The sequence below is a fragment of the Lissotriton helveticus genome, chromosome 1_1, assembly GCF_964261635.1.
Source record: "Lissotriton helveticus chromosome 1_1, aLisHel1.1, whole genome shotgun sequence".
Taxonomy (NCBI): Eukaryota; Metazoa; Chordata; class Amphibia; order Caudata; family Salamandridae; genus Lissotriton; species Lissotriton helveticus.
In genome coordinates this window covers 1,081,782,110-1,081,809,906 of record NC_136057.1, presented here as the reverse complement: position 1 = coordinate 1,081,809,906, position 27,797 = coordinate 1,081,782,110, and the positions used below count along the sequence as shown (strand labels likewise).

Sequence of the window (27,797 nt, the reverse complement as noted above, 5' to 3'; positions counted from 1 at the left end):
CTAACATGGTACCTTAAATCAAGTTGTTTTTGCGTTGTGAGGATTGCCGTCGAAATGCATTGCGCAGCTGAAGCAACACATCGGTTCCGAGACGAAGCGAGGCAGCGGTGCGAAGTTTTGCAGAGTTATCAAAGACCCTGTCGACAATGGCTTGCGATGCAAATTCTGCTGTCTAAGATGCGTCGCGCAGTAGGGCGATGCATCGGTTCTAAGGGGCTGTGATGCGGAGTCTGACATCATTGTGGAAGTTGCAGTAGATAATGGATCCGAAGGCCTGCACCGATGATGAGTTGCGCAGAGGAAGTTCCAATGCGATGATGGGCTGCGATGCGGTTTTTTATGGCAGTCCTGATCCATGCAACAGCAGCGATGCAGCAGTTCTGCTCAGGGTTGTTCGGCACAGCAGAGGAGATGCATCCGTTCCACTTCATCCACAGAGGCTGCAGAGCACCTTAAACCCACTTTCAAGGGGCTGCGACTGAGGTGGCATCACTTGGCATGGTAGACTCACAGATGGCAGAGTCCAGCTGCAGGTGAAAGGTTGTTGAAAGCCTGTTGTGTACCTGGGCTGCAGTTCAGGAAGCCAACCAACTGGCCCTTGCAGTCACTCTGTGATTCTGGGTTCAAAGGATCCAGGTAATTTCTTCCCTCCCAGGCAAGAAGGCATCAGGTCAGCACAACACGGCAGCAGTTCAGAAAGGCAGTAGTCCAGCAGGGCAGCAATCCAGCAGAATGGCAGTCCTTCAGCAGCATAGCAGTCCTTCTTCCTGGTAGAGTATCCGCAGGTCTAGAAGTGTACTAAACACTTGCTGTCGGAGGTCCAGTATGTATACCCAGTTGTACCTTTGAAGTGGGGGAATAGCTATTAGAGGTTTTCCTTGAAGTCCCTAGTTATCCTGCCTTCCCTGACTCCAGACTAACCACAGGGGGTATGCAGCCCTTTGTGTTGGGACAGGACACAGCCTCTTCAAGTGTAATAAGGCCTGTGCTCAGCTCCGCCCTCTCATCCTGTCAGTTATGACCCATCCAGACACACCTAAGTTCTCTATTGTGTGTGGCTGTCTTGGGGGTGTACACAATGCCCAACTGTCAGCTGCACCAAGTCATGTGACCAAGGGACAGGCTACAGACTACAGGCACTAAATGGCCACAAAGGGCCAACTTTCTAGAAGTAGAATTTTCAAATTTACAATTTAAAATCTGACTTTGCCATAAGTTAGGATTGTTCATTATAATTCCAAAGACACCAAACATGATTTAGTTACTTGCTCCCATTTGTGAATTACAGCATATTAGATGGAATAAGGTAACTCATGTTTGATGCTATGGGAGTGGTAGGCCTTGCAGTAGTTAAAAACAACTTTAAGAGTTTTCCACTACCAGGACATGTAAAATTTAAAGTTACATGTCCCACTTTGTAAGTACATTGCACCCTGCCCTGTGGGCTATTTAGGGCCTATTCTAGGGCTGAACTATCACCTAGATTCATCATTGTCCCGTTTTGCGAGTCCTTAATAGCGATTATTAAGGAATCGCTATTAAGGACTTGCAAAACGGGATTCATGTAGAAATCGCAATTTTAATTGCGATTTCTACAGCTTCCTTATTTGCGATTAGCAAATGGCTAATCGCAAATAAGGAATGACTCCCCATTCATTCCTATGGGCCCAAAGGCCCATAGGAATGAATGGGGAGTCATTCCTTATTTGCGATTAGCTATTTGCTAATCGCAAATAAGGATGCGATTTCAAGGGTGCCAGGGGCGTCCAAAGGACACCCTGTCGCACCCCTGAAATGTAAATTTAGCCTGATGTTGCGCACACACATGTCCAAAGGACATGTGTGTGTGTAACATACCACTTAGAAAAATGCACTAAAGTGCATTTTTCTAAGTTTTCGCTATTTACCACGAAGTCAGAATTCGCGGTAAATAGCGGCCAGAAATAGCGAATTTGCAAATAATAAATGGTTAATGAATTGCATTTAAGGAATCTCAAATAGAGATTCCTTAAATGCAATTCCTCGCAAATATGCGATTTCGCAATTAGCGATTTTTGCATTTGGGATGTTGAATCCCAAATGCAAAAATTGCGCTCGCAAAGGGCCAGATTCTCAGAATCTGGCCCTTTGCGAACCCATTTTTCAATGATGAATCTAGCTGTAAATGTATTAAAAAAGGAAGGTTTGGGCCTGGCAAAAAAGGTTATTTTGCAAGGTCGAAATGGCAGTTAAAAACTGCTCACACAAACTACATTGCCAGGCCTGAGACATGTTTAAAGGGATACCTAAGGGGGTGGCACATTAAGTGTTGGGGGCCCACATGTAGCATTTAATTTAAAAGCCCTGGGTATATGTAGTACCACTCTACTAGGTACTTATAAGTAAGTTAAGTGTGCCAGTTGTGGGATAAGCCAATGTTACCATGTTTGAAGGAGTGAGCACATGCACCTTAACACTGGTTAGCAGTGGTAAGGTATTGGACGTCCTAAGGCCAGCAAAAACGAGATCTGCAAAACTGGAGGAGGAAGGCAAAATGTTTAGAGTAAGACCAACCTAAGGCTGACAGGTCTAATACACCACACTCTACACCAAAGAATGTTACTCTTCTCAATGCCCCTCCACTCCATGCCACACAATGCCACTCCATTCCTCACAATGCCACTCCACGAAACTCCACACAGTGCTACTCCATGCCACACAGGGGCACTCCACTCCACACAATGCCACTCCACATCACACAATACCACTCCAAGCCTTCCAGTGCCACTGGATTCCATGCTACACAATGCCACTCCACTCCACTCCACTCCCTCAAAGCCAAAAGAGCTCACTTAAGGGCAAAGATTAATCAATGAGCATCCAAATTTAAACTATTTTAATTATTTTCTTTTTTTGTCGCTCGCAGAGGTTTTACTTTTATAGATATTGAAATTAAATTTTGTGTTATTGATACTGATATATCTGCTTGCTTTTTGTAGGTGACTGATGCTGCAGGGGAGTTCAGTGTGCCAAGCTCTGTGGGAAGCATTGCCGATGATGATGGTGGTTCAAGTCTTACTTTTGAATATCCCTTTGATGACATAAATATTGCTGATTTGCGGTTCGTATCTGATATTGTACTGCGAACTATTGAAGTCCTTTATCACATGAAGAAATGGGAAACATTGGTATACATTGCAATGCAGTTTAACATAATTACACAGTAAGTATAAATTAAAAAAATGAGCATGACATCTTGTTTCAAAAGATGCAACATTAAATGATGTAGATGTTTAATATGGACTGTTGAGTCTGGTGTTCCTTGGTGGGTAAAAATATTGTGGGTTAAGAATATTTTGTTTGAAACGTAAGGCTTTTCCTGCAAGTCAAGGAGGTGAAAATCATGCCCCATAGTGGGTACTCTGGAACTGATTCTCAGTCAGGGTCTGACTGGGGTAGAAAATAGGCACCGTCACCAGATAGCTAACAAAGTGGCACACATTTGCAAATTACGGCCATTTTGAACTTGTAAAGACACTCTCAAGGTGTTTTGTAAGGTATCTGGGAACAAATGTATTTCTGCTTGCTGCCGGCATTGCTTGTGGTAATATTAGGGCAATCAACAGCAAAACAAGCCCATAAGAGAATAAAAGAAGCTCCAAATGCTGACTTTTCCAACCATACTATCAGACACGGCTGGTTGCCATAAAGGCCAGTCCAACTCTGTTCAGGTGAAAGTACTCCCTTGCATTTATATGGCTAGCCTAATCCACATTTGTTGCATTGGATGAACTTGGCAACACCCCCATCTTAAAGTCATAGTATATGGAGCTTGGCACCAATCAACATCTTCAGTTTATGTATTATTTTATCAATGACAATATATACCACAAGAGCTTTCAGAGTAAGCCTCTTAGTCCTTGCCCCTTGATATACCTCTCTAAAAAATGTGTTGTCCAGAGATTTTCGTTTTTTATTTGTGTTTTTGTGTCATTACAGAAGCAATCTAGTTTGGGTAGGCATTGCTAATACGGGCTGAATTGTTCTGGACAGTATTCATAAAAATAGCTGATATGTTTCAGTGATAATGTAATATTTCAGGATAATATGTGTAATCAATGTGGGTACTTGTTCCTTAGTGAAAAGAGCTAGAAAGGAAAAAAGAAGTAAATGGTTGGAATCCATCGTTCTGGGGGGGGGGGATATTTCTTATTTGGAAGTGTTGCCCTCACACACCCATGTGGGTGTCATGCTTCCTCATCGGGCATTTGCTCCTTGTGGGGCTGGCGCTGCAATGCTGTATCAGCGGTGATGGTGTATGCAGGTGTGCTGAGCTCAATATTAGGGTTCGAGAGTGTGATCTAAAAATTACCTCAAGGAAATTAAATTAAACTTTATTTAAAGTTCCTTTGGTAAGGTTAAAAACAAAGTCAGGGTAGTGTGCACTGAGCTAGGAAGCATCACTACTCAATGAGTGTAATGAATTAAACCGTCGATGTTTCAGTACTCAGGTCGACTTGTTTCACTCTATGTTGGTTCAATACAGGATCCTTAGCATTTCTTCAGGATCAAAAAAAGTGTTCCCATACCCTAGTTCAGGGTGGGTATTTAAAGTATAGTTTTATGTAATCCCTGGTTATAACGCATTAGATCCTTAGTATCTATAGTATGCTCACCCCAATAGGTATCCATAAATCAACCTAGAAGAGATAAAAAAAGAAGTGTGGAGAAAAAGAAAACTTGAAACATCCAAACAATGATTGTTTTTAAAATGAGTTATTGTGGAAAACACACATAATGCGAGCCTGGTTTCTGCATATTGTCATATCATGCAGTGCCATGCTGTGTCGTCAGAGCACCACATCAGCTCTTCTGTTGGTGAGTGCCAACTGTCCTAGGTCACTTGTGATATCACTGTGTGAATGAAAAACATTGATAAAAACAACTACACGTATAGAGCCACAAAACGAACATTGTCCTTGTTACAGGTTAAAAACGTTGTTGCTATTCTTATTTCCATTTAGTATTCATATTTCTTACCCCTACTCATAGGCCATAATGTGCCTAAGGTCAAGGCAGGGGACCGCAAGATTATTGAGGTCCTGCAAAACAAAAATGAAGAGCGGTGATGCTCACTGCATTGTTTCAAAGTACTTACGCATCATTCTCCTTTCAGTGGAACTGGCATACTTACAGTTGCATGCGCCGTCTGCCCCCGTAACCTACCCCATCGTCCTGCCTTCTTGTAGATGAAGTGCTTTTTCAATGGGATGCTGTTAAATACAGTGTGCCAGCATCGGTGTAATGAGTCCCACCTGGTCCATGACCTGGAAGTGGGTCCAACATCGGAACGTAGTGCATGAATGAATGCATGAACTCCAGTTGGCGGGGCAAACTGTGGTGGCCATTTTGGAACGGTTTAGAAGTTCTTATGTCTACACCAGTCACAGTAGTGATGGGACCTCAGTGTGGATTATGTGTGTATTAAGCAGAGAGGTAATACCGTGAAATCTGCTCTCTTTGGATCACGGTGTTGCATGATGATAGTAATGTTCCCATTCAGGTGTTTAGCATAATAGTCAAATGGGTACAGTGGAATTGACTAAATGTGGGTTCTTATCGTACAACCTGGGGATAATGTGCAATAGGAATGTAGTGGGTATGTACTCCCAAAAAGCGTATGTTCTCAAATAAAACAGGGGACACTTATTAAATACATGGTGTATATTCTGGTGGATCAGAGATACTCCTGGTCCTCCTTATCATTCATAAGTTACTCCCCGATTTTTCGAACTTGGGGGGGGAAATATCAAATGTGCTCACATGTGTCATACCCAAAGCGATCGATGGTCCCTAGTACTGTAACCGGGAGGGACCCACCCATATTATTCCTGTATCTGATGTAGGGAATGGGTGCACTTGTAAGTCATCAACAAGAGGTTTTCTATATATTTTCTTTTCAAATATTACATTCATGCCAGGGGATTTCATCGTTCATTCCATGCATTTTCTTGTTGACATTCCAGATTATGGAGCAGATTAAGGACATCAGTAGTGTCTTTTACATATGAGGCTGTTTTGGCTACCAAAGGTCTTAAGAAATGGTCTCAGAAGTTGCTGAGTGTTTCCACTACAGAGTTGATGCCTGAGACGAAGGACGTCCTGGTGGTGGTGTGGTCCATTTATGTATCTTCCGCAGAATGTAGAAGTATGGTGTTTGGGGTGTAGAGTTAATAAAAAACTCTGACTTGTGCCTGGTAATCCAGCCATCTGTGGTTGCTTCAGTTACCGATTCAGTGATTTTCGTGATGAGTCTGGTAGTTTGATCAGTGGTAAGAGGGGGATAATATTGCTCATTCCATAATAGTCATTATATAAGGATGTTGACATGAATACTATTGCTCCTCCCTTATCCACTGGTTTAATGATGATTCTTGGATCTTCTGTGAGACTTTGGATGATGTTCCTTTCTTTTGCGGGCAGGTTGTTGAATCCAGTGGGATGTTTTAGGGCCTCTACTTCCTTGAGGACAGCTTTCTCAAAGGTGATCACTTCACTAGGTACCATTGCCACAGTAGGTGTGAATCTAGATGGTTTGCGTCGTCCTGAACCCTCAGTATTGGTATGGAATTTGTCTTCAAAAAATGCTTGGAGGCGGATTTTTCTGAAGAGTTGGTGTAGCTCTCCATGGAGCCGAAAGTTGTCCAACTGAGGGGTTGGGACAAAACCTAAACCCATTTCCTGTGTTTCCTCCTCTTCTGTGGTTATTATCCTTTCTGATAGGTAACCACTAGTTTCACGATGTTGTCGTGGTGTGGCTTCTCAACTGCATCTGTGGTTCTTATTATTGCCACTGGACCGTCTTGTTGCCTCCTCTTCTTCCTCTTTCTCTGCCCCATCCTCTGTTGAAAAAAGAAGGCTGAGGTAAGGGTTGTTGATACATTGGAATATGTGGTTGCATCTGATACATCTGTGGCAAAACTGGAGGTTGACCAGGGAGTGGGACCATCTGTTGATGTCCTTCCCCGTCAGTTACTGCTGGTTCCCCAACTATCATCACTTGAAGTACTTATTTGATGTCATTGATCCTTCTTCTGAAGATATGTCTGTTCCCATGGCCCGATGGTCTTCCTTAGTGTATGGATAGACTCCTTTTTTTTAAATTATTTTAAAGAATTTTATTTCAAGTTACACAACAAACACAGGTCTCTTAGCCCACATCCACAGGAATGGCCGGCTACCGTTGATTGGGATAAGGCATAAGAATCAAGAGTATCAAGCAGTACGATACACAGCATGCCGTCTACAACCACTTCGGGCCGGCCGCGTCAGTAAATCAGTGAAGGATCACTATGATGTAATAGGCATTAGTATACTGGTAACTAATAAAAATCCTACATTTACAGTCTGCGGGTGAAATATGCACTGCACTCCTCACAAACAAAGCCTGCAATCCAATACCCTAGTGGGGTCATTCAAGGAAGAACACACAGGAAGTGAGGGTGGGGGCACGGGAAAGAAGGGGCACAACAGCATGAGAGCGCATTCAGGAGCAGGGGTTCAGTAGCTAACATTAATCAGGGGAGTCCGTAAGGTCGCTGATGCCCAGCCGCAGCTGTGTGTGTTGAGCAATGGTTATAGTACCGGTGGATCATGTACGGGGGGGGGGCTCTTACGAAAAAAGGGGGGGAGTGAACCGGCCAGGCTTTCTGCATCAGTATCTGTTGTTCTGGCTGACAGATATGCTGTCAGAGGTGACCAAATGTCATGCGGTCGAGAGGAAGAAGGCAACAGTTCAGCATAGTTGGACAGCTGTTCTTGCCAATAGGTCATGTCGGCTAGCCATTCCTTAAATTTGGGCGCTCTGCCCCTGCCCCATCGGCCCGCCACTCGTCTCTTAGCCATTAATAACGCCAATGTTATATATTTACGGGACGCCAGTGGTACAGGCAGGACATAGCCCAGTAGAGCCATTAGTGGGGTAGCGTCAAGTCGTGCCTCAGTCATCTGATGTAGAGCCTCAAAAACTTCCACCCAGAAGGCATTGACCGTCAGACAACTCCAGCCCAAGTGTAGCATGTCTGCGTTAGGCGCATGACATCTGTCACAGGTATCATGTCACGTAGGAGAAACTGATGCATTTTGGCTGGCGTGTAATATATCCTGTGAAGATATTTGTAGTGTATAATGCGACGCCTACCACTAGCTGAAATTCACCCAGTTTGGAGACAACAAAACTCCCATTGGTCATCAGTGATCTCAACCCCCAGTTCTTCACTCCATCGCGATCGGGCCTGCGGAGTGGGCTGCACCTGGTGCTCCTGGATAGTGCGGTACAGTAAGGATACTAGCTTTGTAGGAGTTTCGCGCTGCAGCAGTAAGTGGAGAGGTGTAAGTATGGGGGGCTCTGTTGGGAAATCCTCATTCAGGGCACGGATTCCATGCCTAAGTCGCAGGTATAGGAAGCTGTCTAATGAAGAGTGAGTCAAGTTACGAAAGAGGTCGTCTAGAGTTCGGAATTGCCCATTATTGTATAGGGTACCCCAAGTAGCAAGGACAGCCCTCTTCTTAAGTTATGAAAGATCTTTTCCTGTAATAGCGGCATGGTAGGGTGATAGGCAAGCGGTAAGAGAGGGGAATATAGAGAGTCTGCTCCCATTAGGGTCATTATGCGACGCCACGCAGTGACCGTGGCATACACAGTGTTCCGAGTACGATCACCAGGCAAGATTTCAGCAAAAAGCATCCCTTCCAGTGGAATCGGGTGTGCAAGCCAATATTCAGCAGCTATGTGGGGCATAAACTGGTGATGCCGCACCCAATAATATAGATAGTGGGCTTGTGCGCTAGTGTAGTACAGTTCCAAGTCCGGAATAGCAAACCCATCTGCGGCGTAGGGCCTGGTGAGTATCGACCACTGCAAACGAGACCGTTTTCCTCCCCAAACCAGCCTAATCAACTCGGTCTTCAACATCGCGAAGAAATGGCGCCCTGGGTGGTAGGGGATGTTAACCCCTTCAGTGCTAATGACAAGGGTAACTCGTCATGGAGTTTCCATTGATTTCAATGGAAATTACATTGAAGTGCCAGACAATGCTTAGCATCCAAGTGGTTAAGGAAAAGATAGAGCAGTTGTGGAAGTATGACCATTTTGATCAAAGAGGCTCGTCCAGCCATTGACAGCGGGAGTCTAATCCAACTAGTTATCTTGTCGGTGATGCGGGACAGCGCTACTCCATAATTAGTCCGGAGAAGCTCCTCCTTATCTCTGGTAATGCCAATCCCCAGATAGCGGAATTCGTCATCGCATCATTCAAGGGGATAATCTAGAGAGAAACGTTGCGTCGAGGCTGTAAGGGGAAAAAGGCAGGATTTTCCCCAATTAATCTGGACCCCAGATATGCCACCAAAAATAACAAATTCCCGTAGGAGCACATTAAGGTTGGTGTCAGGTTCGTGAACATAGAGCGTAATATCATCGACACCGTGAACCATCAGGTGCTCCTCCAACGGCTGTCAGAGGCAGGTGTCTCGGGGACAGCTTTGAAATGGCTGGGTTCCTTTCTTGCGGATCGTTTCTACCAGGTCTGGGAAGGGTCAGAGCAATCTGCCCCAATCCCTCTTCAATGTGGAGTCCCGCAGGGCTCATCGCTGAGCCCTACCTTATTTAATATTTATATGGCTCCACTTGAAAGAGTGGTCGCCCCTTCGGGGGTGAAGATCATCAGCTATGCTGATGATACCCAGCTGGTGGTGGGCCTCACGCAATTGGCGGCACACCCTGAGGTATTACATGACTGCCTCGCCGATGTTTATCGGTGGATGTCCATCTCTGATTTAAAGCTCAATGGAGGTAAGACCGAGCTGATGCTCCTGGGCAACTCCAATCCTTCCATCATTGCGAGTTGCTGGCCCCGGTCTCTTGGCGACCCACCATCCCCCAAGAAGGAGATCAAATCCTTGGGAATATGGTTGGATGACGATCTGTCCTTCAGGACTCATGCCAAGAAGACCGCAGGGGTCTGATTTGGTTTGTTGAGATCAGCCCGAAAGGTGTTACCTCTGCTTCCTGCTCCATCAAGGAAATTGTTGATTCATGGCCTAATTCTATCCAGGCTCGATTATGGGAATGTGTTGTTTCTCGGTGCTCCGGAAGCTACCTTCAAAACCCTTCAACAGGTGCAAAATGCAGCTGCGAGAGTCCTTTTGGATGTCCCCAGAAGGCAGTCTGCTGCTCCGGCCCTTAAAGCGCTCCACTGGCTCCCCGTGAAGGAGCGGGTGAAATTTAAAGCGCTTTGTACAGCTCATAAAATTTTACACGGTAAAGGCCCTTCCATTCTCGCAAATATGGCCCGTCCCTACAAACCCTCTCGTCTGTTGCGCTCGGAGCAAAAACATCTTTTGCAGTCAGCGAGAGTAAGAAGAGCCCGGTCGGGGGCAGGCGTTTTTCTGTGCAGGTGGCCTCTCTTTGGAACTCTCTGCCCCTCAAGATCCGCTTAGAACCCCAGATCCTATCATTTAGGAAGTTGCTTAAGACCCATCTGTTTCCCCGGTAGTGTTTAGCTGAGTCTTTTCCTTTTTTTGTGGTCTGTTGCGCCGGGATGCCCCTGGGTAAGCCGAGCGCATTATAAATTTCATATTATTATTATTATTATTATCATCGGCGTACATAGAGACAAGGATTTGTCGTATGTGACATCTCAGGGCCATATCGTTATGTCGCTGTCTTAGTCTAGCCGCCAGTGGTTCAGTGACCAATGCATATAAAAGAGGCGACAGGGGACAACCCTGCCGGGTACCGCGGGCGATTGGGAAGGACGTGGACATTTGACCATTGATCAGCACCTTGGCGCCTGGCTGGCAATATAGGAGCTTGATCCAAGAAATAAATATGGGGGGGAAGCCCATCCTCTGCATGACCCCAAACAGATAGTCCCATTCGACAGAATCAAATGCTTTGGTGGCGTCAAGAAAGACCGCCGCCAGGGGGAGGTCGGGGGAGGCAGTGTCCAGGACAGTAAAGAGCGTGCGTAAATTATGAGAGGTGGATCTCCCGGGGACAAACCCAGATTGGTCCGGCAACACTAAGCGGTCGAGCAATAAAGTCAATCTGCTGGCAATGAGCTTAGCCAATATCTTAGCATTACTATTAAGTAAGGAAACTGGTTGATATGACCCACACATATGGGGTGGTTTGTCAGGTTTCAGGAGGGAAATGATAAGCGCTTCTCTCATGGATGGCGTAAGGATACCCACCTCAAGGGATTCTTCAAAAACTTTGCGCAGAATAGGTGCCATCAGGTCAATGTAAGTTTTATAGAATTCTATAGGGATGCCGTCAAGGCCAGTGGCCTTGCCTGATTGCATGCCTATAATGGCATCACGGACTTCATCGAGCTCAAATGGCGCACTCAAAAATTCACGGTCTGAGTCACTAATCCAACCTACGGCCACATCTCCTAGGTAGGAGTCTAAATCCAGATCGCGCTGCCCGACACTCGTGTATAGGGTGGTGTAGTGATTGGTAAATTCATTCAGGATATTAGCTGTATCCCAGCATCTCACGCCATCATGTTGTTCTAAGTCAATGATGTAATTGGAGTTGCGCGGTTGCCTAATCACATCAGCAAGCGCCTTGCCAGGGCGTTCTCCCTCTCCATAGCGACGTGCCACCCAATGTTTGCCACGAAAGCGCACCACCCTGTTCGCTTCTGTCATATATTCCGTTAGTGTCTCCCTAAATTTGCTTTGAGTAGCCCCATCCGGGCAGCCGGATAGGAGAGCTTCCAGCCCACGTAGCTCCCGCTCTAGTCTCTGAAGAGTAGAGGTGATGCTCTTTAGTACACCCGCTCCCTTTGATATGCACACCCCTCTAATGGTGACTTTGAATGCTTCCCAAATCGTTTCCACACTGATAACAGAACCTTTGTTGGTCTCAAAAAAGGCTCGGATCTCATCCTCCAGCTCAATTCGGAAGACCTCATCTAGCAGCATGCGCGCATTCAGCCGCCATGCACTACGCGGGAAGTCAAAGGTCGAGGGGGAGAGAGTGAGTAGAACAGGCGCGTGATCGGAATATGTCCTGGCTAAGTGCTGTGTTGCATTAATCAGAGGGCCCATACCTCGGTGTAGCGATCGCGCATGCAGGCGCAATGATGAGAAAGAGAATCCTTGTAGGGCGTCCCTCACGGAAGCACTACATATACCAGAAGGCCGTGCGGCGCCAGAGATCAGGGAAGTGGGCGGAATCTATATAGCCCCCTCCCATATCCCAGAACGGTGCTTGTCAATGTTGATTCTGAGCACTTCACTTGTTTCCAGTTCTTTGCCTCTGAGTGTTTCCAGCCGTCGACGAAGAGCCTGCGTGGTCAGAGAGTGTTCCTAGCCGTCGACGAAGACCCTGCGTGGTCAGAGACTGTGTGTCCAGCCCATCGACGAAGAGCCTGCGCGGTCAGAGACTGTGTGTCCAGCCCGTCGACGAAGAGCCTGCGCGGTCAGAGACTGTGTGTCCAGCCCGTCGACGAAGAGCCTGCGCGGTCAGAGACTGTGTGTCCAGCCCGTCGACGAAGAGCCTGCGTGGTCAGTGTTGGCGTGGATCTGCCGGTACAAGCCGTGTCCTGTAACTGCAAGTATTTTAGAGGAGTGCGGGCTCGCCTCCTAAACTTCTCTCTTGTTCTTTCTTGCTTGGTCGTTTTGCATTCCGACCGTTCCGTACTGTATTTACTTTGTGGCTTGCTCGGGGTCTCGCAGGTATTTCTTTCCGCCTTATAAGTGGCGTTTACGTTCAAGATTAATAACCTTGAAATTCTTATTTACCGCAAGGAGTATTGCGGTTACTACTAGACGTGACGTTTTAACGTCTCGTAGTCGGATAAACCGCTACTGCATCATTAGTCAGAAAGAGGTGGATGTTGCTATTGAGAAGTGGAGTCAACTTCTCATACCTTTAGACTATCCTCTCCTACCTAGACCTCCAGAGTCCTTCACGGCATTAGAAGAAGGGGAAAACGTGCTGCAGTACCAGTGAATTCCTGTGTAGCCTTTTACCAGAGATTCTCGAGAAAACTCAGAAGTCCTTTTGCCCATCCACCTCGCGACCTCTTTCCTCACACACGCAGACCGTGGTGGAATCCCCATTGTTTGGTGTTTGTGGGGAGAAGTCGTGAGGACTGTCATCTTATCGTCTCTGCTGGCCCTCCGAGTAAGGTTAGTGGCGCGTGCGTGTTCTTGCGCTGCTTTCAATCGCGACACTCGGGATACGAGACAGAAGTCTAGGCGCGCCCACGAGGCAGCATGCGCAGTGAAGTGTGTGCCCTCACGCCGAAGAGGGTAGACGTGTCTCCAAGCATCTAATAAGCAGTTATCAGAAATAATATCATGAAGTGTAGCGGCATCTTTGGTGTGGTGCAGGGTGAGATCTGTCAGCAGCAGGATCATACGTGACATGAAAATCCCCTCTCCAAATAACGTTGGTCGACCCAATTTCACTTATTTTATCCCATACTGAGGAAAAAAATGCAGGGGAGTCTGTGTTGGGACCATAACAGCATACTAACGTCACCGATGTCAGCCCTAGTCTTCCCCATGTGATACAAAACCTCCCTTGGTCATCAACCAAGGAACCCACTACAGCAAAGGGCACATTGTTCTTAATCAGTATAGCAGTGCCCCTGGCATAGGTAGAATAAGAGGAAAACACACTGTGCATTGACCAGCGGGAGGCAAAGGCAGGGGCACGCAAGGGGTTAAGATGGGTTTCCTGTAGCATCACAATGTGTATGTGATGTTGGTCTAAGTATGCAATAATCTGTCGCCTCTTTCGCGGGTCCCCCAACCCTCGAACGTTTCATGTAAGGACATTCAGCAGTGTCCCCTTACAAGCCATCGTACATATGGAATATTAATAGAAGCAGGTGCAGCCAGAGCAAAGGCACAGTACATAAGAGCAAAGGAAAAATCACCATATGCAGGGTGTGATTCGAAAAACCACTCAGTAAATGCAGGAGTAGAAACCAAGAATGCGCAGAAGAGCGCCATTAACCATTTAACACAACATTCATGCAAACCCGTTACCCCCCTCCCCCTCCACCCACTGAAGCATCCCAATCACGCCAGTACCGTGTTCCCCCCCCCAGCCCCCCCTACCCCCCCAACAAATAGAACACCAACATTTTGGGTCTCACTAAGCTCATGTAGTGGACCATATCGGGGCAATGCCCTTAGGGGGCCGTCAAAGGTGGCGACACAACCTAACCTCCGTCCTGCCGGCCAAGAGCTAGGCCCCTAGCAGGCAGTCAGAGGTGCCAGGCGTCAAAAGAATTAGGCCCATACAAGGTCATCCAAGACACCCCACTTAACACAGCAAACGAACCAGTATGTTCGGGGACTCGTAGTACAAGCCCCCATGTGAGCAGGGATCAAGCGTTCCCATAAAGAGGACCGCATACCAAATGGGCCAGGAAGCTTGCCTCCCAGTAAGCCTATCTATAGGATAGGCATATCGTGCATTAATCACGGGAGAACAGAGCAGACCACATTGCAGCACACATCCCAAACCAAGTCCAAAAGTGCTCCCAGTCCAAAATCAAATATTGCATTAGTCTTACTAATGTCCCATATCCGCATCAGCCATCGGGGGGTTCCGAGGATCTTCTGTGTCCGCCGCCTGTCCCGACGATCTTTTCAGGAGTTTCAAAAAATTCTCCACCTGCTGTGGCTTCGTAAAGAACCGCTGCTTCCCCTGATGCGTAATCCGCAGTTTCGCTGGGTAGAGTGACGCATAGTCAATCTGTGCTTTTCGCAATTTAGCCTTGACGTCCAAAAACTTATGGCGCTCCTCCTGCACCATAGGAGTGAAATCAGGGTATATGGAAAAAGTAACTCCTTTATAGGCCAGCTCTCGACCGCTGCGTGCCGCTCGCAAAGCCACATTGCGGTCTCTGTAGTTCAGGAGGCGTGCTATTATTGGACGAGGGGTGTCTCCAGGCTTGGGCCGGGTTGCCAGAGAGCGGTGCGCTCGCTCAACAATAAATGGGGCCGAGAAGGCGTTAGCACCCACAGCCTCCAATAACAGCTTTTCTACATAATCCTCCATACGGCCCGTGTTGGTGGACTCTGGTATCCCAATAACGCGAATGTTATTGCGCCAACTGCGCGCTTCCAAATCCTCATTCTTTGCCGCTATGGAGCGTAAGATGTTGTCCATGCGAGACAGCTGGGACGTGTGGGTGGCAGAGACATCCTCAGTGTCCGAGATCCGTTGCTCCGCCTCATCTGAAAGAGACACGTTAGTATTAGATTCCTTACCTTAGAATATACCCAGACGTCAGACTGGATCCGGAAACTTTTGCGTAGCAGTACCCTTGCGCGTCGGTAGGCGTCGTCTGCAGCTCCGCGTCCGTCGTCGGCGTCGTGGGCGCCGTGATGACGTCGTCGGAGTACTTAGACGCCGCCTCCGCGTGCTGACGTCAGTTCTTCTTTTTCCCGCGCCAGCAAGCGCAGATCTGGAAAAAGCAGTAACCCTAGTCAATTTTTTACTAACTTTTTGATCGTTTTTTGATCATTTCTCGAAGTCTTTCGACTCCGATTGGTGCCGTAGGGACGCCCGGCTTTAAGCACTGTGAGGATTGCGACCGCACGATGTCGGTCACGGATCCTCACCACCTGTGTTTAACTTGTCCAGGCGTCGATCACGACGACAAGGCCTGCTCCGACTGCCGGGCCCTCTCTTCGAAAGCCAGGCGGGAGCGGTCCCGCAGGCGACTCGAAATCCGGCAGTCGGTCCCGCGCTGCGAGAGGTCTCGGTCCCACGGGAGGTCGAGGGACAGGTCGCGGGCTCGGAGCCACCACAGCTCCGAGAGTAGGCCGCACTCCTCCGGGTTGAAGTCGTCGTCAGGTAATGCCCCCTTCATTCCTGTTCCGACGTCGGGACGGCCCCAATGGGCGCCGCTCCAGACGTCGTTTGGGGAGTTTCACTTCTATGAGCAGGCCCCATTAGTTGAGAACCCTGAGTTTCAGGAGATGGGTGATGAAGGGGATTGGGAGGGGTCTGAGGACCTTCTGACCCGAGAGTGTCAGTCTCATGAGGACTGGGCAGGAGACCTTGGGGAGGCCAGTGGCCTGGACACCTCTCCAGACACTGGTTTTGTCTCCCCTCCTACCGTGGCTTCGGAGGAGGGGGCAACCTACAGTGTGGTGCCTTGGGCCTTGAGCTCCCCGTCGCGGCCGTGAGGACTAATCTCCTCACTGAGGTCCTTAAACCGCAGTCAAGCTCGGCCGAGCCTCTGCTGCCCTTTAATGAGGCCTTGACCGACGTTCTTCTGGGCACTTGGTCCAAGCCCGCTACGGGTTCGCCCGTAGATAGGAACGTGGCCAGACACCACCGCCCAGCACCGGGCGACCCATGTTTCCTGTCCACCCACCCTACCCCCGAGAGCCTGGTCATCCAGGCCTCCAATTCCCAGACCGCATTCCCGTCGGCACCGCCGGACAGGGAATTCAAGAGGTACGAGCAGTACGGCAAAAAGATCTTCTCGTCCCTTAGTCTGGGTCTGCGGTCTTCCAACACCGCATGCCTCTTGGGCCGCTACACCCACTCTCTGTGGGATACGGTTGCGGAAGTGCTGCCAGAGTGTCCGTTGGAGGTCAAACTCGGCCAAGCCCTTGTGGAGGGCCGGGATGCAGCCAAATATTCTATACGGTGTGGGCTGGATACCACCGACTCACTGGGTAGAGCGATGGCAACGACGGTGGCGGTCAGACGTCACGCCTGGTTGAGGTCCGCCAACTTTTCGGCCGATGTCCAGAACACCTTGATGGACATGCCGTTTGATGGCCGTCGCCTCTTTGGCGACAAGGCAGACCATGCGCTTGAGCGCTTTAAGGACTCCAGGGCTACGGCCAAGTCCTTGGGCCTCTCGGCCCCGCGCCAGCAATCGGCTGCCTTTCATTCCTTTCGTGGCCACGGAAGGGGTGTACCCACACGTGCCGCCAGCCACGCTCCGCAGGGTAATACCCAATGCGGTGGCGGCCGAGGGGGTCGGGGACAACGGCGAGGTCAGTCCACACCTTCCCCCGCAGCATCCGCCTCAAAACCCTCCTAGTCCGTGCTTTCAGGCCCATGTGACGCAGGGTTCGCCATCACCACCTCCACTGGCGCACCGTCACTTCGGACAGGTGAGTGCTGCAGATCGTCCGAAGGGGCTACTCCCTCCCCTTCGAGGCGACTCCTCCAGCCATGCCACCGCAGAACCACCGTGTATCGGGGGATCATTTGCGACTCCTGCAGGAGGAAGTTACGGCCCTCTTGGCCAAGGGGGCCATCGAGCGCGTTCCTGGGCCAGAAGTAGGATGTGGTTGCTACTCCCACTACTTTCTGGTACCCAAGAAGGGCAAAGGGGGCCTACGCCCTATCTTGGACCTAAGGAACGTCAACGGCTTCCTCCGGAAGTAGAAGTTCAAGATGCTGACACTGGCTCAGGTCCTAGCTGCCCTGGACCCAGGAGACTGGATGGTAGCGTTGGACTTGCAGGATGCTTATTTCCACATCCCCGTCCTGCCGGCCCACCGGCGCTACCTGCGGTTCACGGTTGGCCACGAGCACTTTCAGTATACCGTGCTCCCCTTCGGCCTTACCAGCGCCCCACGGGTGTTCACAAAGGTGATGGCGGTGGTCGCAGCTCATCTGCGCAGGTTAGGGGTTTCAGTCTTCCCCTACCTCGACGACTGGTTGTTGAAGGCGGGCTCGCCCAGACAGTCGTCAGCCACCTCCAGACTGCGGCAGATCTCCTGCACTGGCTGGGGTTCTCCATCAATGTGCCAAAGTCACACCTGTGCCCCTCTCAGAAGCTCCTTTTCATCGGAGCGGTTCTCGACTCGGCGCGGTTTCAGGTTTATCGACCCGAACAGCGGGTCCGGGATATTCAGGCTCTGATTCCCATCTTTCAGCCATTATCCCGGGTCTCGGTCAGGTTGACGCTGCGGCTTCCTGGGCTGATGGCCTCCTGCATCCTGCTGGTGCATCACGCCAGGTGGCGGATGCGGGCTCTCCAGTGGGACCTGAAGTTTCAGTGGGCCCAGCATCAGGGCAACCTGTCCGACCACGTCCTGATCTCGGAGGGCACTGCGAGACAGCTGCAGTGGTGGCTCACGGACCGCGATTGGGTCAGCGGCAGATCCCTCTCCCTTCCCCAACCAGAGCACGTAGTTGTGAGGGATGCGTCCCTCCAGGGCTGGGGAGGCCACATGGGAGAGGCGGAGATCAGAGGCCTCTGGTCTCCGGTGGAGGCCCGGCTCCACATCAACCTGTTGGAGTTACGGGCGATTCGTCTAGCACAGAAAGCATTCCTCCCCTCTGTCCGGGGGAGTGTAGTGCAGGTGTTCACGGACAACACCACCGCCATGTGGTACTGCAACAAACAGGGCGGGGTGGGGTCGTGGACCCTTTGCCAGGAGGCTCTGCGCCTCTGGCAATGGCTGGAACGCCAGGGCGTGACCCTGGTGGCTCAACACCTGGCAGGTTCTCTGAACGCCAGGGCAGACGAGCTCAGCCGTCGGTGCATGATGGATCACGAATGGCATCTGAACTCGGACGTGGCGCAAGGCCTCTTTCAGCAATGGGGAGAGCCTTGGTTAGATCTATTCGCCACCGAAGAGAACGCGCAATGTCATCAGTTCTGCGCGTTGGAATTTCCAAGGCGGCACTCGCTCGGCGACGCTTTTCGTCGCGAGTGGAGCTGCGGTCTACTGAACGCCTTTCCGCCTATACCACTTCTGCCCAGAGTGCTGAAGAAGATCAAACGCGACCGGGCCCAAGTCATCCTTGTGGCTCCGGACTGGGCTCGAAGGTACTGGTATCCAGAGCTACTCAGTATGTCAGTCGATCCCCTGGTTCCTCTGCCTCGTCAGGAGGACCTTCTGTCGCAGCAGCAGGGGACGGTCCTCCACCCGAACCTGTCCAGTCTCCACCTCCATGCGTGGAGATTGAGCGGCGACAGTTGAGGCCATTTGACTTGCCTCCTGAAGTCTGTAACGTCATTCTGGCAGCCAGGCGTCCCTCCACAAAGTCGGTATACGCCTGCAGGTGGAACAAATTTGTGGCATGGTGCACAGCAAAGGCTGTGGATCCTCTTGCTGCCCCTCTTTCTGAGGTTCTTCTCTTCCTTCTCTCTCTTGCCCAGCAGGGCTCTGCTCTGGGCACTATCAAGGGCTACCTTTCTGCCCTTTCAGCTTTTCTGAGGCTGCCTGATCAACCTTCTTTGTTCAAGTCCCCTATTGTAAATAGATTTCTAAAAGGCATCACACACACATTCCCTCCTGTTCCGTTTGTGATGCCTCAGTGGGACTTGAACCTGGTTCTTACGTTTCTGATGTGCGCTCCTTTTGAGCCACTTCACAACTGTCCTCTCCGCCTTCTAACTCTGAAGACTGCTTTCCTGGTTGCCATCACCTCTGCCAGGAGAGTGAGTGAGCTCCAGGCCCTTTCTTGTACTCCACCTTTCCTTTCTGTCCATCCGGACAAAGTGGTGTTGCGTACTAAGCCATCTTTCCTGCCCAAGGTTGTCACGGCCTTCCACATCGGGCAGTCTATCACCTTGCCAACCTTCTTCCCGCCACCGCATCCCTCTAAAGAGGAAGAGCGGCTCCACCGTCTGGACCCAAAACGTGCGCTCTCATTTTACTTAGATCGCACACGCCAGTTCCGGGTGGAGGACCAACTCTTTGTTGGTTACGTGGGCGCTAAGAAGGGGAAAGCGGTGCACAAGAGGACCATCTCCCGGTGGACCATCTTGTGTATCCAGGCATGCTACTCCTTGGCTAGAAAGGAGCCCCCTGTTGGATTACGGGTTCATTCCACCCGAGCCACGGCGACTACAACTGCCCTGGGCCGGGGGTGCCCTTACAAGACATCTGTCAGGCAGCTACATGGGCATCACTGCACACGTTTGCAAGATACTACTGCCTGGACAGCCAAGTCCGGAGGGATGGCTTCTTTGGCCGTTCTGTCCTCCAGGACTTTCTGGTGTGATTATTGGTTTGCAGACCCACCACCGGGGTTGGTATTGCTAGGGTATCTATTCTAAGGTAAGGAATCTAATACTAACGTGTCTCTTTCAGATGCACAAGTTACTACTTGTGTAACGATATATCTGTAAGAGACATTAGTTAGTATTAGATTCCTTACCGACCCACCCATCCTCCCCGTTCTGCGAACCGATATCTAGGGTTAGGGTTACCCCCTTTCAGGGCCCTAGTTTCAATGGCACCAGTGTTGGTTTTTAACATGGCTCTGCGTTTCTGGCGCGGAAAAGCTGTGTCTAAGAACTGACGTCAGCACGCGGAGGCGGCGTCTAAGTACTCCGACGACGTCATCACGGCGCCCACGACACCGACGACGGGCGCGGAGCCGCAGACGACGCCTACCGACGCGCAAGGGTACTGCTACGCAAAAGTTTCCGGATCCAGTCTGACGCCTGGGGATATTCTAAGGTAAGGAATCTAATACTAACTAATGTCTCTTACAGATATATCGTTACACAAGTAGTAACTTGTGCTTTAAGCCTCTCATCGTGGCCATCGAGCTTGTGGGCAATAGCGTCCACCCGGGAGGATAGTCTGTTCACTTTGTCAACGATAGTGGCGAATCCCTGCCGGACTTCTCTAAGGATCTCCTGGACTTCAGAAGCAGGGGCGAGCGCCGCCGCGTCGTCCACAGCGCGTCCAGGTGGTTCGCGATCTCCCTGGCTAGTTCGAGCTACTTTTTTTGCTGCGTCAAATGTGATCTTGGGTTGGCGCGTATCCGGTTTGCCCATGGTGTCTGACGGGTTCGATAGGGACCCCTGTGTGCTCTCCTCGCCAGTGCTCAGGGCAGCAAGGGTATCCGGGGAGTCAATGGGGCACCCAGGTCGCAGTGCGGAGGGAGAGAGCGCAGGTCAAGGGTATGAGCTCCTTACAAGGTGTCTACGCAAAGGCCCAGCCCAATCCGCTAGATCTCCGGTCCCCCGCCACTCCGGAGGTAACTCTACAGCGTGAATTGACAGCGCCACCAGAGCCACGCACTATCCAAGTAGTTCTACAAATTACGCAGTTTCGCTATAGCACAGAATCCAAAATGGCGCTGGTATGTTCTACCCTTCCAGAAGGCGCTGTGGCATGCCGGCGCTTAACAGCTGTTCGCCACACTTTGTCTCCGCTGCTCCGTAGGCCCCAAGTCTGAAGATGGGAAGATGGCGGGGGAGGTGGGGGGGGGAGGGGCAGATTCCGTCAGATTCCGTCGGACAAACAGCACTATCACGTTTAAAAAGTGCTCCAGTGATGTCGCTCCCAACCCAGAGCTCGTGCCGTACTCAGGCGTGCATTCACCTCCCCTCCGCAGGGTGCAAAGTGCCGTACTAAGGGTCAACGCGGCCGCGCTTTAGGCCTCAAGCGGTTATTTTCAAAAGACGCGCCACTCTGCAGAACGGTGTCGGCGCCAGTGGTCTTCCGCGCCTCCGTGCCCACAGTGTAATGAGGCCAATGTCCGATTAGGCTCACCTCGGGTTAGAGCAGGCAGCAGCGGTAGCGTCGTCTCCAGTTCACAGCAGGCTCCGCGACCCTGAAGCAGAAACGCGGTCGATGCGGCCCAGTCTGCCCCACCGCAACCACGGTGTCAAGTAGTCGTCGAGGCCGGCCCCTCCGTACCAGTGGGTCTGCTGTCCGGCTGGGCACGCACTGTTCTTGCCGGTTACAGGGTCTGTTGAGCCAGGAAGTCAACGAAACTCGGTCCACAGATGCAGGGCGCCGGTATCAATCACTCGTGGGTGTCAGATTCCACAAGTCAGGCCAATTAAGGATATTTAGAAGGATTAATTATGCCGGGCGGCATGAGCTCACTACAGTGCGGCCATCTGCTAGTGCGCCACCTAGCGCACCCCATGGATAGACTCCTTCGCTGTCAATTTTTTAAAATATCTTACTGTAGTTTCGAAATTCTTTGTTGAGTGAGATATTCTTTATGTTCGTTCATCTCCCCATTTACTTCCGCCAATCTCGATTTAAATGCTGTGATGCTTATTCCTGTTTTAAGTGCATTCTCGGCTATAGTGATCTTTATAAGTAATGCATCTTATAGTTGTTTGACTGTATTAATTATTATAACCAGACAATCTGTGGTACATTTTCACTCTACTTTCGACCATTCCGCCTGAAGGTGATATCTTCAAGGAAGATACATGGGGTTATGCTGATAAGGAGACCATTTAGGGCGATGTTGGCCCTTAAACATTCCGTAATTATTAAGCCATGAGGGGTTATCTTAACCACAAAAGACTGAAACTGATGAGTGAAGAGCAACAAGTGCTACAAGTCTTTTGAAAAGGAAAAAAGCATTGACAAAATGTGTAATAAAATAGCAGAAAGCAGTGAATCACAATAAGAATCATGGTCTTCTGATAAAGCGACAGCAACCAAACCCAATGCCCATCCACTTAGAGAATCGATGGCTCCACCTCGTCAACCTTCAATAATTGATCAAAAAGCAGAGGATCTTCAATGTGTTATCTGTGGTTTAGCCAGAACACAGGCCAAAGGGATTGACGAAAGAACAAAGTACGGAGTATGTGAGTCTCAAAGGGCAAACATGTTTTTATCTGCAGCTAGTTTTTTCCAATATGAAGTTTTCAGCTGAGTAGCTGATCTAAAAAGCTAGGTGAATGTATTTGCAGCAGATTTGTATGCCCACCTGAACTTTATGTGTGCATGCATTCGAAAATATGAATGTACAATGTGCTCCCAGCAGCAACGTATCCACCAGCCTTCAGTTAAGTTTGCACTCTTTGAAAAAGCAAATTAAGTTATAAGGCCACTCTTGAGTGCTGGTTATGGGTTCTCACCCATTGAGATCAGAGAAATAATGGTCAACATAGATGAAACTCTATTGATCCATTATAATGAAATCAAGATTTTCCTGGTGTGAATGTACAATGACAAAATACGTTTTTGTCAATCTAATAAAAAGAATGAGACACTTATGTTTTTCTCAGCAGATGTTCTTGCAGCCAAAATAAGATCACAGGATGCAGTAAAATCAGCAGGAATAATTTTAGAAAAATCGGGAAAGATTTAGATTTGGACTTAATGACAAATGTTGTGATGTCCCAGAGTTCTGCAAATAATGGGAGTCAACAAGAATGCCTGATGTTGTCTTAACTTTTTATCTTCTTTGTTTATTATTAACAAAGCAATACTATTACAAACTAAAATTCTTGAGTTCGGAATAGAAGCCAACAACATTGATGATGGCTTTGAAGATATAAGCAAAGAAGCGGAAGACAATCTCATAAGGCTTATGCTGTGCAAATGTACTGTCTTTTACAAATCATGTTTTATGAATTACTTCACAGCAAAAAAAGAAACTTCGCTACACATGATGGCTTCCCACACAATCTATGACAAATGCAAAAGTAGAGAGCTAATCACTTTAATAAATAGGATTGGCGTATCAACAAGTTATACTGGCATAGTATGAAGCAGGAACCTCTTAGCAGCTCATGCTATAAAATCTTGCGAATTGCACAGCACACCACTTCCAAGTCACTTTGCCTGGAAAGGATTTAAAATTGCTGCTCTTGATAATTTTGATTTTGAAGACTGCTCTTCTTTGCCTGGAACATCCAGCACACATGATACGGACATGGTGCTTTTTCAAGACTGTACCAGTAAAGAAGCTCCTGGGAAACGAGTTGTGTCAACTGTAGCATAAACAAATGAAGCTGGAAACGTATAACCCAAATACCTTACCAACATGTGCAAATATCACTGCAAGCCATCAACACGTCCCAGTCTATCTTCGAAGTGGCTGAGAACATGGCTCTTCTTCTACCTGATGCTGTAGTCCACAAAGCTGATTTAATTGAATTCATCATATTTCTTATTCAGTGCGGACTGAAAGATGAAAGAAGCCAGTACCTCCATGGGCTGGAATTCATGCTCTAATCTCCCAAAATACCGTCCCACTGAAGAAGGTTGTGTTTTTACTAGTAATACCATCTCCAGACACAAACTACTCAACAATACACACTGCTCTAGAAATTTTCCAAAATGTGCGTGCTCAGCTTGAAGACCAGCCTATCCTGCCAATTTTCGTCGATGAAGGTGTTTTCCGTATTGTAACTGACATTTTTATGAGCAACCCAGTAGAATTTGATGATCTTTATCCAATGATGGGCATTTTCCATATGATAAACTTTGCTTTGCGGTTTGCAGAAAGTTATCTCAGTGGATGTGGCATAGACAATGCACTTATAGCGGATGAAAACTTTGGAAGCAAAACTGTCCAGTCAGTATTGAGCAGAACTCATTATGTTAGCTCATTATAAGGTATTCTTATCATATCTGAGGGTATTGAAACATTGTGTTGGAATGTTTTCTGGAGCAAGAATAACAAATTAGGTTTTGCATATCTTATCTCAGAAGTGAAGAAGGCATAGAGTGCACTTCATTCAAAAGTCATAATGCAAAGCTAGACAATGTTCAATACACACAGTTCAAAATCAGAAAACCTGAAAACCAAGTTTGTCAAAGAATTTGGAGAGAAATCAGAACTTTGCAAGTACTGGGGAAAGGTTTTACACATTATACCTCCAGTGAAAAACTTGGTACATGCTGATTGGTAAGGTGATTTGGAGCTGCACATGAAGATTGTGGAGTCACTGATTGCTGTGTCAAATTGGATTGCATAAACTACCTGAGATATAGGTATTTGGAAAGAAGGCAGTAGCTAGAGGTGGGAAAACCATACCTCTTAAGAAAATTAAGCCAAATACATTTTGTGGTGAAAGACAGAGAGGCAAGGTTCAATGCTGTAGCTCCAGATATGAAACTGGCACAGATGAATCAGAGATCACAGAAAAGCTCCAAGGGAATGGTTTGTCAGACAAATAAAAGTGAATATGTTGCTCAATGACAGATAGTTTACCATAAAGTCCTTTATATTTTCTATGTTTTCAGAGATGACAAATTCAAAATTAATGGACCATTGTGAAACTGTTTCTTACCACAAACTTTAGGGAAAGCGAGGGGAACATTTTAATAAATATGTTGACAGCCTATAAGTATGCAACTTGATAAATTCTGGCTATCAACTCTGGGCAATAGCTTGCTTAATCTCCCCAATGGCCACCCAGTGCCTTGAGACCCTTAGAGGTGATTAGTTCATGCTTTTTAAATACTTGATTATTATTATTATTATTATTATTAAGTGACCTCCCACTGGCGTCATATTCGGTGCATTGACATATTAAAAGAGCGTTTTGTTTGATCAGAAGATGTGTAAAAGTTTTCGATCATGCATTTGTAGAGAAAGATCCGTGTGAATTTGGTTGGGAAGATATTGATGGGGTGCTAAAACCTACAAAATGTCTAAAGCCTCTACCCACAAAACTTACATGTACATGTACATGTACTTGCAAAACCTGTGGTACAAAAAGATGTCTCTGTCAATATGCTCTTCTCAAATGTTCAACATTTTGCAAATGTACAGTGAGCAAATGCCGGAATAAATAAAGTGAATTATAAAAATGTGGCTAAAACATGAGTAATAAACATGATTTTGTTTTCATTTTCAGTTCACAAACATTGTTTGGTGTATACATAAAAGGGTTAAAAACACTATTATTCGTTTCATTTCTATATATGTATCTTCTTCTTCTATTATAGCTGCAATTTTGAAAAATGGTGGAAGGGTTGCTCCGTGGAGTTATTTGTGTCTCTAGAAGACTACTTAACTCCCAAAATCTATGTTTTGACACCAAAATGAAGTATATAGGTCTCATGGTTTCTGAAATATTGCAAAATCACTGCAACACAGCTGGCATTTTTAGAAATGTTGTCCAGAAAAATTTGGCCCTGATCAGCAATTTCTACTCAAGCTGAATTACTTCTCTAATGATCCAAAAACACTAATCAAAAATGAAAATCTCTGGACAACAATTTTTTTACAGAGGCATATCAGGGGGTCGGGATTATCTCTATGTCAGTTATTGATCATTCTTTTATTTATTTATGATTGCTATTATGAGGTGCATCAATTCCTATTTTGACGTGCATATTATGTTGCATCTAGTTGTCCTAGTTAAGGAAACAAGTAAAACTTTCATATTACTGCTAGAAACCGAGCAACACGTACTTTTCGAAGCAAGGTCATAACTTCATGAGTCTGTCGTGTGTGCAGGCCATCACTTTCTTGTATGTTTCATGCACATGACTGGAGACCATTGTAATATAGAATTTTGGTGTTTTAAAGATGTTATTGAATTTGCCAATTGTGAGCAAGATGGCTCAGTGAGTTAGGAATGGCTGCTGATTTCTGCCAACAACTACAGGTCTAACTTTAGAATCACAGCATGGAAAACTCAGCCTTCCATCTTTGTGAAACCAGTAGAATGAGTACCATTAAACAACAGTAGCATCTGTTGTTTACAGTGCTTAGAAACAACAGTAGTGCTGCAGAGATTTGTATGTAAAACAAGTTAATACTATTGCTATTAATTGCCGATATCAAAGAACCCTTTTCCATATTTACAAGCAGCCTTTATTACAATATTGCAGTGGGATTAACAGATGCATGCTGAAATGTCATAGGGTCGGATCCTATGTCCTCTGTGGGAGCAGCATTTACCCAGTGCTCTGTTAGTTCTGAACTGCCCCCTCACTATGATCTCAAGAGAAAGCAATGTGGTTGCTTTGGGGAAAGATAATATGGGAGAAATTATTAAACAAATGAAACAAAATAGTGAAACAAACTAAAACAAGATAGGCAACATACACAAAGATTGTGTATTCTGTCAGTGTTCTATACCAAACTAAGAGTATTCTGCTTCAGTGTAACCATATCTGCCAGTCACATAAAGCAGTTTTGATAGGACACAGATGTACAAGAGCTCTCTGCTTTAGAGTTCCGCCATTAAGTAGGGGAAATATTTAACTGCCACAGCCTCTTTCGAAGCTGTAACTCTATTGTCAAACAAACAATGTACAATGCATCATACAGTAAAGATGTTTTGGAACAACGAATTTTGTCTCCTTTTGTAGCTGTGGTGCTCAAGGCAAGATGGGTGTCTAGTTGCATGAATACTGTTCTGAGTTTGCGAGTGTTCTCCAAAGTGAGGTGGTTCAAGATTCAAGATAGCCAATATATTTTGTTCATTACCCAACACTGACTCGACTTTGTTTGTTGCACATCTATGAACAACTGTGCTTCCCACTGTACAGATTCTGAAAACGTAGTACTTCCAGGACTTCATTGACCTTCATGAACACAATGCTTATTTAAGATACTCTAAGCCAGGTTTCTAATGAAGACTTATGGCTTTGTCATTAAAGAGTCAACACGTCATCTTGTTCAAGTAGAACAATGATTCCTTAATCATTCATTAGTTTGTGTGTTAAGAACAGGTATGTGTTTCCACTGTGGATAATCCCATCACCACTTGTATATATTATTACCTAAGTCAGTCCTTCCTTTTATACACATTTTTTCACAAGCACATTGAGTCCTGGTCCAGTATTCATCTTTCAGTTAAGTGATGTGAATGTATACGCAATTATGTGTCAGTCTGTTGCTATCTCTATTCTTCTTTTTTGTTTCTTAGAGTAATTCAAAAGTATTGATACTGTACAATGTTGAATTGTTGATGCTTTTGAAAAATAACAGTGATAATTGATAAAAACTCTTGAGCTATATATTCAACAGAGAGACTTGTAGTGAATGAGGTAGATGAATTGCGGTATTTGTTATAGACAATTTATTCATATTTACCTCTGGAAGAGAGATGAGCAAGTGG

The 27,797-nt window shown here is 47.4% G+C and overlaps 1 protein-coding gene across 5 annotated transcripts in view; it reads left to right on the top strand.

The window, feature by feature from the left end:
* CFAP54 (cilia and flagella associated protein 54) overlaps window positions 1-27,797 on the top strand; it is a 2,603,731-nt gene that overhangs the window by 1,357,419 nt on the left and 1,218,515 nt on the right. For all 5 annotated transcript variants that reach the window (XR_013608312.1, XR_013608313.1, XM_078677994.1 and 2 more), the window contains exon 38: window positions 2,979-3,202. Coding sequence is in view for 3 of the 5 variants with exons in the window: in XM_078677994.1 (XP_078534120.1) it covers window positions 2,979-3,202 (224 nt within the window). In the remaining 2 variants the exon portion in view is untranslated. The remainder of the gene's footprint in view (window positions 1-2,978; window positions 3,203-27,797) is intronic.